Raw genomic sequence first — 13,474 nt, 5'->3', positions numbered from 1 at the left:
TTAATGTGTATTATTGTCAAAAAGCTGTTTGTGTGCCTTTAAAAGAGGGAGGGGGGAAGGGTAGGCGAATAGTTTGTAATACTTATGACTTGTTTACCTTTCACAGATTGCTTTTGTCTGCTGTTTAGTATTTTGGTATTTAATAAAAATTTATCTGATTTAAAAAACAAAAAACAAAAAAAGGCTATCATTAGTAACACACGCCGCCAGGGACTCAGATCCTGCAGTGCCAGACGTGTTGCCCTGCTTAAGCCAGTTCTTATCCGGGCCCATCTGAAGTTTTCTAGAGAGCATTTGGATTATCCAGAAGAGTATTGGGGGAATGTCATATGGTCTCATGAAATCAAAGTTGAACTGTTTGGTAGAAACAAAACTCATCGTGTTTGGAAGAGACAGAATGCTGAGATGCATCCAAAGAACACCATACCTACTGTGAAGCATGTGGGTGGCAACATCATGCTTTGGGGCTGTTTCTCTGCAAAGGGACCAGGACGACTGATCCGTGTGCATGAAAGAATGAATGGGGTCATGTATTGTGAGATTTTGAGTGCAAACCTCCTTTCTTCAGCAAGGGCGTTGAAGATGATATGTGAATGGGTCTTTCAGCATGATAATGATCCCAAGCACACTGCCAGGGCAATGAAGGAGTGGCTTTGTAAGAAGCATATGACGGTCCTGGAGTGGCCTAGCCAGTCTCCAGATCTCAACCCCATAGAAAACCTTTGGAGGGATAGTCCGTGTTGCCCAGTGACAGGCCCAAAACATCACTGCTCTAGAGGAGATCTGCATGGAGGAATGGGCCAACATACCACCAACAGTGTGTGCCAACCTTGTGAAGACTCATAGAAAACGTTTGACCTCTGTCATTGCCAACAAAGGATATACAACAAAATATTGAGATGAACTTTTGCAAAATAAATCTTGCCAAATCAGACATGGTGATTTTCTGGCTTTGCTTTCTCATTTTGACTCTCATAGTTGTGGTCTACCTATGATGTCAATTACGGGCCTCTCTCAAGTGGGAGAACTTGCACAATTGGTGGCTGACTAAATACTTTTTTCCCCACTGTATTTGTGTGTATGTGTTCTGGAATGTGATTCAGCGCAAACATACTTCCTTCCTCCTCCCCTCTTCATAGACTGTGAAGAAATATGATGTGAAGCATTTAGTGAGCTGTACCCTGAGACAAGCCTAACATTGAAAGTTCATAGTAAAGCCATCTAGCAACATATTTTGTAAACTTTATACTTATCATCTGTGCTATTATAGATCTATGTAAAGATTGTTTTATTTCTATCCTAAATTATACAGTGCATGATTCCCTATTCTTGCAAGAATTCCAATATACCTTATTTTTTTTTACGGGACAAAGTTATTTTGTAGAGTGAATTTACATAATTACAAAATGTCTAAAAATCATCTTATGAAGTTAGCTGTATTTGAGCATTTCACAGTAACTCAAGATAATAAACATTTTGTATGTCAGTGTATAAGTGACGCAGATGAAAACAAATGCTGTGATGCTAAAATCACTGCATACTCAGGCAGTGATAAAAATGTTCCTTCAAGAGCTTCCAATCTAAAAAGACATTTACAACGCTGCCACCCAGAAGTTTACAAAGCTGTGATTGGAAAACATCATAGCAGCACCAAGAAACCAGAGCCCAGCACTTCCCGCCAGGCAAAGGAGGAGGAAAGATCTTCTCAAACATCAGTTGCAAGAGATTTTGTAAGTGACAAAGTAACTGCAACAATAACAGCAGATGTGTTTAAAAGACAGCTCATCAAGCTTGTTGCGAAGGGCAGTGTACCATTATCATTACTTGCATGACCAGATTTTACAGCTGTTAATGGAGAAATGGTCTGCAAACTTAGTGTTTCTCTGGAAAGAGAAAAGTATTAGAAAATTTATGATTCAAGAATCCCTTAACCAAAAGGAAGATCATAAAAAGACTCTCGAGATGCTTTGTGTTTCTTAAAGGGAATCTGTCACCCCTTTTTTGAGATATCATATAATGATATCATTCAATTGTGTGTCACATAAGGATTCTCTTAGTACTTTTGCTTCCCCCTGACCCCGCACCTTTCATGCATAAATACCTTTTTTATATCGGTTCAGATGTATGTAAACTACCACGGTTCGGTCCAATGGGCGGGGCTTATTCAACTGCTCCCCCCCTCCCTGTCTTGCTCTACACAAGAAGAAATGCGTAGAGCAAGACAGGGAGGGGGGAGCAGGTGAGTAAGCCCCGCCCAGCGGACTGGACAGCGGAAGTTTACATACATCTGAACCGATATAAAAAAGGTATTTATGCATGAAAGGTGTGGGGTCAGGGGGAAGCAAAAGTACCAAGAGAATCCTTATGTGACACACAATTGAATATCATTATATGATATGTCAAAAAAGGGGTGACAGATTCCCTTTAAAACGAATGCACACATCACAGAGTGAACTATTTTGCTATCAGTGTTCAATATGTTTTTGACTACAAAAAAATTGTTAATAAGACACTGGCAGTAAAAGATACGAAAGCTCATCACAGCAGCCAGTGTTTCCAGACCTTAGTGGAAAAAGTTCTGCAAGATTATGAACTCAAAAAAGAACAGGTTCTTGCTATTGTAACTGATAATGCTTCAAACATAAGTACAATTAAACTGATGAATGAAAATAATGAAGGTGAACAGCAGCTAGAAGAACCTTTCACATTCAGTATGTTGGACATGGAAGGCCACACTCCTTTTCCCATAAAGGTGGAACAAACAGTTATTACTACAGAAGAACAGCAAATTGATTCTTTACAATTAGATGATTTTGTTGACGCTGCTTCACACCTCTTTCCTATTCATCACATGTGCTGTGTTGTGCACAAGCTGGAGCTGGCAATGAGAGAGTCTGCAAAAGGGGCAAGCTGGAACTCTGCTTAGCAAAGTGAGGAAATTGGCTATTCCTGCCAGAACCCCTAAAATTGATTCCATCTTGAAGAGACGTGCTGGAAAATGGGCAATAGTGGATCAAGCCACTTTGTGGGGCAGCACCTATTTAATGACTGAGGGATTTCTTGAGCTGAATCCCTTTCTTGTAGATATGGCAAACCCTCAGGTAACACTACATGAAGGTCAATGGACACAGGTGGCTGAATCGAAGGAATTGCATCCTCACCCATTTACAGTGACTGAAAGTTACAAGCTGAGGATTTAACTTCTGGAATTTTTATAAAGGAGTGAAAGAACTTGTTGTTTTGCCTGTCCCAAAGAGGAGGTTTAATCGCAGATGGCATTGCTGCTTCACTCAAATGGAGAGAGACACTGCTATCTACTATATAATCGTCTAATTCTGTCTCTTTGTCACAGAAATCCCGCGTTGCTGATTGGTCGCGGCCGGCCAGGTGCGACTAATCAGCGACAGGCGCAGTCCGGCCGCGAATTGGCACGGCATTCGAACGACGTACGCTACCGTCGGGAGATTTGCGGCGCTAGCCGCTGATCTCCCAACGGTTGCCGCAGGTCATCTCCTGTCGCAAGGAGGTCAGCGGCGATGCAGCCGGGAGATGACCGGCGCAGCGCTCAATGTGAGGATGGTATCCCAGGGTCTGGAGGAGCGGAAACTCTCCTCCAGGCCCTGGGTACCATAAACCTGTAAAAAATAGAATTAAAATAAAAAATAGTGATCTACTCCCCTTCCGACGGCCCACGGACTCTTTCCCTCCTCTCACCACTCGCCCGGCATCTTCCGGTCCCAGTAATGCTTTGCGCGAAAGACCACTGATGACGTTGCGCTCTTGCGAGAAAATCTTCATGGTTTAGTGAACGCAGTATCCAAAATGCTGCTACTTCCAGATTGTGGGCACCTAAGAGGACTGCATTTTGATCATTTATTGCATTTCTCCTGAGGAGACAGTTTAGGTCCAGACCTCTCTTCTATTTGGTTTTGCCTCTTACCTGTGTTACATTCCATATTTAATATATTAGTATGCAAGCAGGTTTATAGTAAGAGTTACTGTTGTATAAAGAAAATATTCTTGTCACATTTTATTTATACAATTGGTGTTTGCTGTTCTAAGCTTTTGTTCAGGATGCTATTATTATACATGCCACTAGAAGGCAGCATAGGCCTGAAAATAATAAGAAAGTTATGCTTACAGTGCTCAGTCCAAGCCCATATACTCTTCTCACCGTGCATTTGTATTGGTTTGTTTTAGTGGGTTACACTGCTGGTCTTTGCATTTCTATTTTTCAATATTTGTTCTGGTAATTGTAGTTGACTAAAAATGTCTTAGCCTAGAAATATCTGTAGTTGTCTATACATGTGTCGGTCAGTGGTTTCCATACTAAATCTGTTTAGACTGCAAAACTATAACTCCCAGCATTCCATAGGCTTTCAGGATTCGTAGCCGCTAAATATGTCCTAATGTTGCAACTTTGGGGTAGTTACACCAGTGGTGTATCATGTAAAAGAAGATTGGAGTACTTGTGCAATCAGATTAAAACTCTCTAATTTTTGGATGAAAGTCGAAAAGTAACTGATTGCTGTGTACAATGGCACCATTTATAATACAGTATCTTCTTTAGTGTCCATGTTCACATGGCAATAACTGATACACCATACAGGGTTTCAAAATGTCATAATTCTTTTTTTATTGGAGCACATGATTAGAAAAGACTGAACAGTAGTGTAATACCAAACACAAACATGAGCAAGGGTGTGAGGGCGGTGCTGTTTCTAAGAACAAATGCTTAAATGCTCCCAGATTTTTTTTTTCTCTTGAGCACTTTCCAAGTAATTTTATTGCTCTCATTACAACACTTAATGCAGTCACCTCTACGTTTAACCCCTGTATCGTCATATTATTCATTCCCTCGCTGAAGTGTATCTGTAATTGGCGCTTACGCCATCGGAATGTGACATGGCGGCGTCCTGTGCTGCAATTACCTCAATCTGCGTAAAGACTTTGTTTCTCGCCAGTGACTGTCTTTTGGGATGAGATAACGCAAAAGGAAACTATTTTCCGTCCAGATACTTGACTGTAAAATATCTGATATGTGTTCATTTTTCATTGTCTCCTGGGTGGAGAATCTGCAGACAAATGGTTTTATAGATTATTGTTTGGTATCATCCGGTAAAGAAATGAATGTGAAATGTTGGTACACAAAATTGCCTCAGTTGGAGCCAAGTAATCATGGTCATAAATGCTGCTCGTCATTGAATTGGCACAGTCTGGCCTGTTGTAGTTAAATGCGTTGTCTCATCTTATTTACTTGGTAAAATGGCAAAATGCTTTTAAACACAAGAAACTTTGCAATTTACCTCTTATTAAAATCCTATACGCTTTCAAGGACAGAAGGATTTTTACTGATATAGCTTACATCACGTTGCCTACGTTACTTTAATACCTTTGTATTCTATTACAGCTGGGCAGTTTTCTGGTTCTTTTCCATACACTTTGGAAGCGCTGCTCTGACGCTTGATCCAGCCAATTTTAGTCCCCCTGCATTCCTCTGATGCTGCAGAGGCAAAGGTTAGAGAGGGCTCCGCCATGCCTCCAACCCAGTCAGTCAGTCATCAGGAGCGCGCTACCCCCTGACAAACAGGAGATCAATAAGAAAACCCCTTGAATCCATCTTCTGTTGTTTATAAACATTTTAATCAGCTTAGAAAAATAATTGAATTTTTTTTTTTATACTTTGGTCCCTAATGCTGAGGGGCACCCTAGTTCAACCAGTTTCCCAGATTACTACTGAACTTGAAGACTCTGGGACCACGTACCTTGCCTTATCTCCTGAATCTGCCCTCTGTCTGTACAGTCCCCCCACCCAGGGAAGAGGGAAATAGCAGTGCACCGTAGTACCCCAACCCAAGGAACAAGGTAACACGAACAGGGGAAACGGAAAATACATTACAAATAGTCACTCTCGTATAACAGAGGAATGCACTGAGGAGTGGAGGATGGGGTAAAACCAAAGTAGGAGAAGAAAGGGAATTATCACACTTAATAAACCAAACAACAGTCACAGATGAATCCACCAAACGCCTTCTCTAATAACCAACTACTATCCTCCCAACCATGCTGCATAAACTTGCTGTGAAGATGTGTGTCAGCCAGGACCCAGATTATATTGGGGATAGGAGTGGCTAATAGTGCTCAGCTGAGATCCTTGCTCCCAGAGGTCTCAACAGAGCAAATTAACCCCTGCACTGTCAAAAGAAATTTACGCTATTTAAAAAAGTGAAGTGCTTCTATTCAGCACAGGAGTAGGAGCAATCAGATGCTGCGGTCATCTGGCTTCTCTTTGTCGCGGTAACCCCGTGACACTTTGTGTTACTATTTTCAAAGATCTTTGCTTCACCTTCCACCTGTGACTTTCCAACTGAGGAAAAACTACATTGTCCGTCATGTATTGGCAGTCCAAGCCCAGCAACGTAAAGGCTGAAATCTCATACATGACTAATACTTATGACAGCTTTACTATTAAAGTCTACAAGAGGGGTTTTCCATCATTGACGCAAGCTGATGAAAAACTACAATGCCCAACATGCCCCAGCCTAGCATGCCGAGTATTGCGTGTTTGCAACAGTTGGGAAGTATCCTTTCTTTGTTTGGGATTCAGGCTGATAACATTGATTTTGTAGAAAATCTGCAATAACTCCAAGACTAAACCCCCAAGTGTTTGGTAAGGATCTCAGTAGTCCCTGTATTTTCAGACAGTTTTGATCTAATTTGATAGATAGTGACATTTAATCTGTAAATCTCTTTAGTTAAAAATGACCCATGAGAAATCCTGTCAAAGTAAAGTACACGAGACGGCTGGCTTCTCTGTCCACTGCTAAATGCCATTTATATAGCCTGTCCTTAGGAGTACAAACGCCAAGATGGTGTGAACGCTAGTCACTACTCACGGATAAGCTGTGAGGCTGTGTAGTCAACAGGTCCAAGATCAAATGGTAAGAGAGTATGTCATAAGGTGCTGTCACATATGCACCAGCGATCCCGACAACGATACGACCCGGTCAGGATCGCTGGTGCATCGCTAAGGCTGGGTTCACACGTAGCGGAACTCTCTCGGAAATTACCACGAGAGTTCTGGAATTCCATTCCGCAGTAATATCGCACTTTAAATTCCCGCGATTTTCCCGCGGGAAAAACTAGCATTTTGCAAGCGGAATTAGCTTGCAAAATGCTAGCGTTTTCCAAGCGATCTGTAGCATCGCTTGGAGAACTGATTGACAGGTTGGTCACACTCGTCAAACATAGTGTTTGACAAGTGTGACCAACTTTTTACTACTGAGGCCGCCTATGCAACATCAGTAGTAAAAGATAAAATTTAAAAAATAATTAAAAAAAAAAAAAATGGTGTAATTCTTACCTTCCGACGTCCCGTGCAGCCTTCCCGCCTCTCTCCATGCTCCCATTCCTGTTGTGAGCTCATTTTGGGGTGAGGGTTAGGGAGCTGGCTGTGTTGACAGAGGAGTAGTGAGTTCTCGATCTGGACTCCCTCTGTTGGTGAAGGGAGGTAATGAAGCTGATCTAAATGGCAGAGACCGGCCACCTGAGGAAGAGGACTGTGATTGGACATCAGGAATTTCTGATTGGATTTAAGGCAGCCGACTCCCTAGTTTCTTGCTGGTGATTTCTCCTGACTGTGGCTTCTGGTTTCCAGTTTGGTTCCTGCCTTCTTAAAGCTAAGTTTTCTATGCTATTGTTCATATGAGTTTTCATCTGTTTACTTAGTTTTTGTGTTCAGCCAGCCCTGGCTGGGACTGGGCTGAATCCCCATTTTGTCTCTGATCAGTTGATCTCTTTTGCTCTGTCTTCAGAATATACCTGAGTGCTGATATAGGGAATTGAAGTCTAGCGACTTCAGGGCCTTTTTCTATCAGACGTGTTGGACATTTTTTGGCAGGGTTTTTTGCGTGATTGCAGACAGCAGCTTTTCTTTCCTGTCCTTTCTAGTTAGTGAGGGCCCCATCGTTTGCTCAGCCTATCTTTCTATCTGTGTTTGTGTTTTCATCTTGTTTCACCGACAATACATGTTGGGGGCTGTCTATTGCTTTGGGGTCTGCTCTGGGGCAGTTTAGATTTTCCCTTTCTTTCTTTAGGCTTATTTAGTTCTCCGGCCGTGACGAGGCGTCTAGGACCACCGTAGGCACGCTCCACGGCTACTGCTAGTTGTTTGGATAGGATCAGGGGTCTGCAATCCGCTAGTTACCAACCTCTCCGGTTTTCTGGGCTTAGCTTGCTTTTTGTTTTTTCCTCCTCGGTGACTCATTCATAACACGTTCCCAGTAATCCTTTGCGAAAATGCCCGCGATGACGTACGTTCTCGCGGGATCGCGACGTCTCGCAAATAACCGCGAGACGTCGCGATCCCGCGAGAACGGACGCCATCGCGGGCATTTTCGCGAAGGATTACTGGGAACGGGAGCGTGGAGAGAGGCGGGAAGGCTGCGCGGGACGTCGGAAGGTGAAAATAACAATATTTTTTATTTTAAATTCTATTTTTTACAGGGATATAGTACCCAAAGCCCGGAGGACAGTCTCCTCTCCTCAGGACCGTGGGTACCATCCGCAATTGTTCTGCTTACTTTTTGCGTGGTGTGCACAGCCACATGCGGAAAGTAAGCAGAACAATGCATTCCTATGGGTGCGGGATCGCCGCTATTCCGCAAAATTAATGAGCATGCTGCGTTTTTTACCGTGAAGCGATTCCGCCGCCGTAAAAACCGCAGCATTAGCACAGCATTGCGGAATCCCATAGGAATGCATGGGATGCTTATTTTTCGCGGCAAAATCGCGCGGTTAAAACCGCCGCGGAAACGCGAAAAAAACGCCACGTGTGAACTCAGCCTAAATAGTTGCTAGTTAGCTGCCAAACTGGCAGATCTCACTAGCGATGCAGCAGCGGTCGGCGGTCGTTACTTACCTGTCAGACGCGGCGATGAAGACGTCCTCCCGCACGCGTCGCTTGTTGGCACCAGCAGGAAGCGGCCGACGAGAAACGGCCCAGGACATTCTCGCGCGATCAGCGATAGACAGCGGGGGAGCCGGTCGGAGGTAAGTATCACACATAGCGATATCGCTAGCAATATCACTGCTGCGTCACAAAATCGGTGACGCTTAAGCGATATCGCTAGCGATCTCACTTAGTGTGACGGGGCCAATAGACAGGGGTGAGATAAAGACGTAGTCAGGAAGTCTAAGGTCAATATTCCAAGAAGGTAGTGGATCATGACAAAAGGGCTAGATAAACGGATGGTGAAGACAAATCCTAGGTTGAGCAGCAAAGATGAGAATACCAGACAAGGAGCAATGAGCAAGCACACACTACATCAGCAAAGCTTTAATCGGCAGCAATCAACTGGTTAAATAGCCAGGTAATTACTCTGGACAAGAGACACACGGAACAAGCCCCGGCACACCCTGGCCCTGATAGGAAAGCGGCAAGCCTTTTTCATCTGTGTCCGAAGGGGTAGAGCAGGTCTCTTTCCCTTTTGCCACTAGTGGGGGTGCCCTTCAACTGTGCTTTTGCTCTTCTTTCTGTGTGTTTTAAGTTCAGGACAGGCAAGCCATTGGACATCTGCAGGAGTAATGCATGCTGGTAAGTGGGAAAAAAGAAAGTTCTTACACCTATAGTACTTGCATAATGTTGATGAAGGAGAATAACTCACTTAACTATAATCTGTAGTGAATCTGTGGGCGCAGGGCTAGATCGGGATGGGCTTTTAGCCTCTGAATGTAAACAAGAATATTTATATTCATTCACAACAAGCAGAAATCTTAAAAATAAGCAATTGAAACTAAAAACATCCAGCAGAAAGTTGCCAAAGGTTTCCAGATATAAGTAAGGTTTAGGCTGGGATCACACATGCGAGAAACACGGCCGAGTCTCGCATGTTAATACCCAGCACTGCCGCCGGCACTCGGGAGCGGAGGATGCGGCTGCATGCATTGCTATGTGGCCGCACGCTCCGATCCGAGTGCCGGCGGCAGTGCCGGGCATTAACATGCGAGACTCGGCCGTGGTTCTTGCATGTGTGATCCCGACCCTATGTGAATAATGGTCAGATTTGGATCTTGCGGCGGAGGCCTTCACATGTGAGACCTTCGTTTAGTTTTGCCTGTGGTTTTTCTCTTTTTCCTCTTATGCAACCACAAATCATTTCTTTTCTTGTTTGTTTTTCTCATTACTGCCTCATGTCTCATCGTGATAGCTAATTAAAGCCTGACTTCCCCTTCCCAGATCATGGTTGAAGCTGGACCCTTTTTCCTTGAAGCCGGGACGATTGTGCGGGGGTTAATCTAAATTCCGTGCTGTGTGTGTGTGTGTGGTTTTTGCTCTTCTGCAAATGGCTTTTTTTCTTCCCCAACCACAGATCACTTTTTGTCTGATTTATGGGATTGATCTAGACATATCCCCCTGTGGGGAGTCGTGAGTTCACCAAAACAGCTCTCTTGTCTTCCAGAGAAAGATACAATCTGCAAGTGCCTGTAAATGTCGGGACTGGAGGAGGGGCACCAATTTATTCCCTTTAAGGAATTTGTTTTTTTCACTTATTGGTCTTGTAATGTGGAGGGGTCACGCACAGTTAGATGGACTCAAAACAACCCTTCTTACCAGAGGCGTAGCTAAGGTTTTGGTTCAGGGGGGGCGAAACTTCTGAGTTGGCCCCTAACCAGGTAACCCTGATTACAACTCATTGACGCACCCTAATAGTGGATGTAGGAGATGACTGCGCTGTTACTGAAAATAATCCCTATATAAAGACCAATATTGATATTACCACCATATGGTCAGTGGTAAATACCAGTCCTACAAAACATATAAGTGATTACTGCACAGTTATAGTTGGTGTCTTACCGCTGACGTTCTTTCTGATGGAATCGTTCACTTTTCACGTCTTTTCCATCTGGCCCAGACCGACATGATGGCTCCTCCAGCCAGGACTCGGCTACAGAGAATACAACAACGACACGTTTCACTTCTCATTCCAGCTCCATCACCATCTATCTCCAACCTGCACAAACCCCTCTTCCTACTGATACCCCAATGCTGAGCCGCTGCTGCAGTATATGTGTCCCTATTACTGCACCTGATACCTCAATGCTGAGCCGCTGCTGCCGTATGTGTCCCTATTACTACACCTGATACCCCAGTACTGAGCTGCTGCTGCCGTATGTGTCCCTATTACTGCACCTGATACCCAATGCTGAGCCGCTGCTGCCGTATGTGTCCCTATTACTGCACCTGATACCCCAATACTGAGCCACTGCTGCCGTGTGTCTCCCTATTACTGCACCTGATACCCCAATGCTGAGCCGCTGCTGCCGTATGTGTCCCTATTACTGCACCTGATACCCCAATGCTGAGCCGCTGCTGCCGTATGTGTCCCTATTACTGCACCTGATACCCCAATGCTGAGCCGCTGCTCCCGTATGTATCCCTATTACTGCACCTGATACCCCAATACTGAGCCGCTGCTGCTGTATGTGTCCCTATTACTGCACCTGATACCCCAATGCTGAGCCGCTGCTGCCGTATGTGTCCCTAGTACTGCACCTGATACCCCAATGCTGAGCCGCTGCTCCCGTATGTGTCCCTATTATTGCACCTGATACCTCAGTGCTGAGCTGCTGCTACTGTATGTGTCCCTATTTCTGCACCTGATACCCCAATACTGAGCTGCTGCTGCCGTATGTGTCCCTAGTACTGCACCTGATACCCAAATACTGAGCTGCTACTGCCGTATGTGTCCCTATTATTGCATTTCATACCCCAATACTGAGTCGCTGCTGCCGTATATGTCCCTATTACTGCACCTGATACCCAATGCTGAGCTGCTGCTGCCGCATGTGTTCCTATTACTGCACCTGATACCCCAATGCTGAGCCGCTGCTGCCGCATGTGTCCCTATTACTGCACCTGATATCCCCTATACACACGGCTCCGCTCCGCAACCCCTATACACACACGGCTCCGTTCCGTACACCTTGTACACATGCTGCTCCGCTCCGTACACGCTGTACACACGCGGCTCCGCTCCGTACACACGCGGCTCCGCTCCTCCGTACACCCCGTACACACGCGGCTCCGCTCCTCCGTACACTCCGTACACACGCGGCTCCGCTCCTCCGTACACACGCGGCTCCGCTCCTCCGTACACACGCGGCTCCGCTCCTCCGTACACACGCGGCTCCGCTCCTCCGTACACACGCGGCTCCGCTCCTCCGTACACACGCGGCTCCGCTCCTCCGTACACACGCGGCTCCGCTCCTCCGTACACACGCGGCTCCGCTCCTCCGTACACCCCGTACACACGCGGCTCTGCTACATCCACCCTGTAAACCCCTCCTGACCCCACACAGAAACTTCACCTCATCCAGCCAGCACCATGACAACCAACACAGCAGAGTCCTGCAGCCACTGAAGCCCCAGATCATGTGACTCCTGACTCCGCCCCTCCTGTGACCTCATCACAGGTCCTGTGCGCACAGAATAGCCCAGGACGACATTGCTGGCTGAGAGGCCCATAGCGGCCTGGCAGCAGAGTAAGGAGATCAATTCTCCCTGCTCTGCGGCAGAATAGTAGTGTAGTGTAGCTCCGGTGGGCCCCTCAGAGCGCGGGGCCCGGGGCCACCGCCCCCCCGGTAGCTACGCTAATGCTTCTTACTGATTACAGTCCCCTGACGCCTGTCATTTTCATTGTTGTGCTTTAAACCAGAGTTGGTCAACTTGGGGCTGCTTGGGTTGATGTAGAACTAGAAGTCTTAGCAAGAAACTGCAGCAGATCTGTCAAATTGGTATTTAATGTCCCCACTGTTATTGTTTAACTATAACTCTCAGCAGATTCTTCCATGTTGATGGCGGTTCTTTGGATTAGAGATAGGACTATAACCCTCAGCAATTCTTACATATTGATATCGTGGGCCTCAGGGCCCATGAAATTGATCTTTCAGGTTTCTCAAATAGACCTAAGTCTGGAAATCTCCATGGAGTTTTCGTGAGTAGATGTAGATCTTAGAGACTATGCAGTTAGTAATATGTTTAAAATTTAGGTTTCAAGAAACAGAGGTCTCAGCAGTCTCATCCTGCTGATGTGTAAATGTAAGCGTATAAATCGGACAAGTGCTGTCTGATTAAAAAAAAAAAAAGGGATTGCACTCGGACTACTATTATTCAATGAGATCTGCATTTTTTTTTCTCAGCTGTATTTGTCATGTGGAAACATTTGCAACATGCTGTAGTTTTTCCCTCTGAAATTGGTTCTGTGTAAAAAAAAAAAAAAAAAAAAAAATCGGATGCCATATGGACCATCAGAGCGGCATCCGATTTTTAGGGATATTTTTCAATTCCGTAAGATGTGAATCTGTAAATGTTCCTGTAAAACAGGGTTCCCCAACTCCAGTCCTCAAGGCCCACCAACAGATCGTGTTTTCAGGATTTCTTTAGTATTGCTCAGGTGATAATTGCTTCACCTGT

The 13,474-nt window shown here is 45.1% G+C and overlaps 1 protein-coding gene across 15 annotated transcripts in view; it reads left to right on the top strand.

Annotated features, from left to right (window-relative positions):
• The window catches only part of EXD3 (exonuclease 3'-5' domain containing 3), a 503,600-nt gene that overhangs the window by 28,985 nt on the left and 461,141 nt on the right, over window positions 1-13,474 (top strand). The window contains exon 1 of one of the 15 annotated variants that reach the window (XM_073556074.1): window positions 9,469-9,595. The exons of 13 other annotated variants lie outside the window; for them this stretch is intronic. Coding sequence is in view for 1 of the 2 variants with exons in the window: in XM_073556079.1 (XP_073412180.1) it covers window positions 9,590-9,595 (6 nt within the window). In the remaining variant the exon portion in view is untranslated. Of the gene's footprint in view, window positions 1-9,468; window positions 9,596-13,474 lie in introns of those variants that run through there. One more of the 15 variants, XM_073556079.1, reaches the window with a different exon arrangement.

This window comes from Dendrobates tinctorius, unplaced genomic scaffold, assembly GCF_039654945.1.
Source record: "Dendrobates tinctorius isolate UK_male_01 unplaced genomic scaffold, ASM3965494v1 ptg000231l, whole genome shotgun sequence".
Taxonomy (NCBI): Eukaryota; Metazoa; Chordata; class Amphibia; order Anura; family Dendrobatidae; genus Dendrobates; species Dendrobates tinctorius.
The sequence above is the reverse complement of the archived record's forward strand: the minus strand, read 5'-3'. Positions and strand labels throughout refer to the sequence as shown.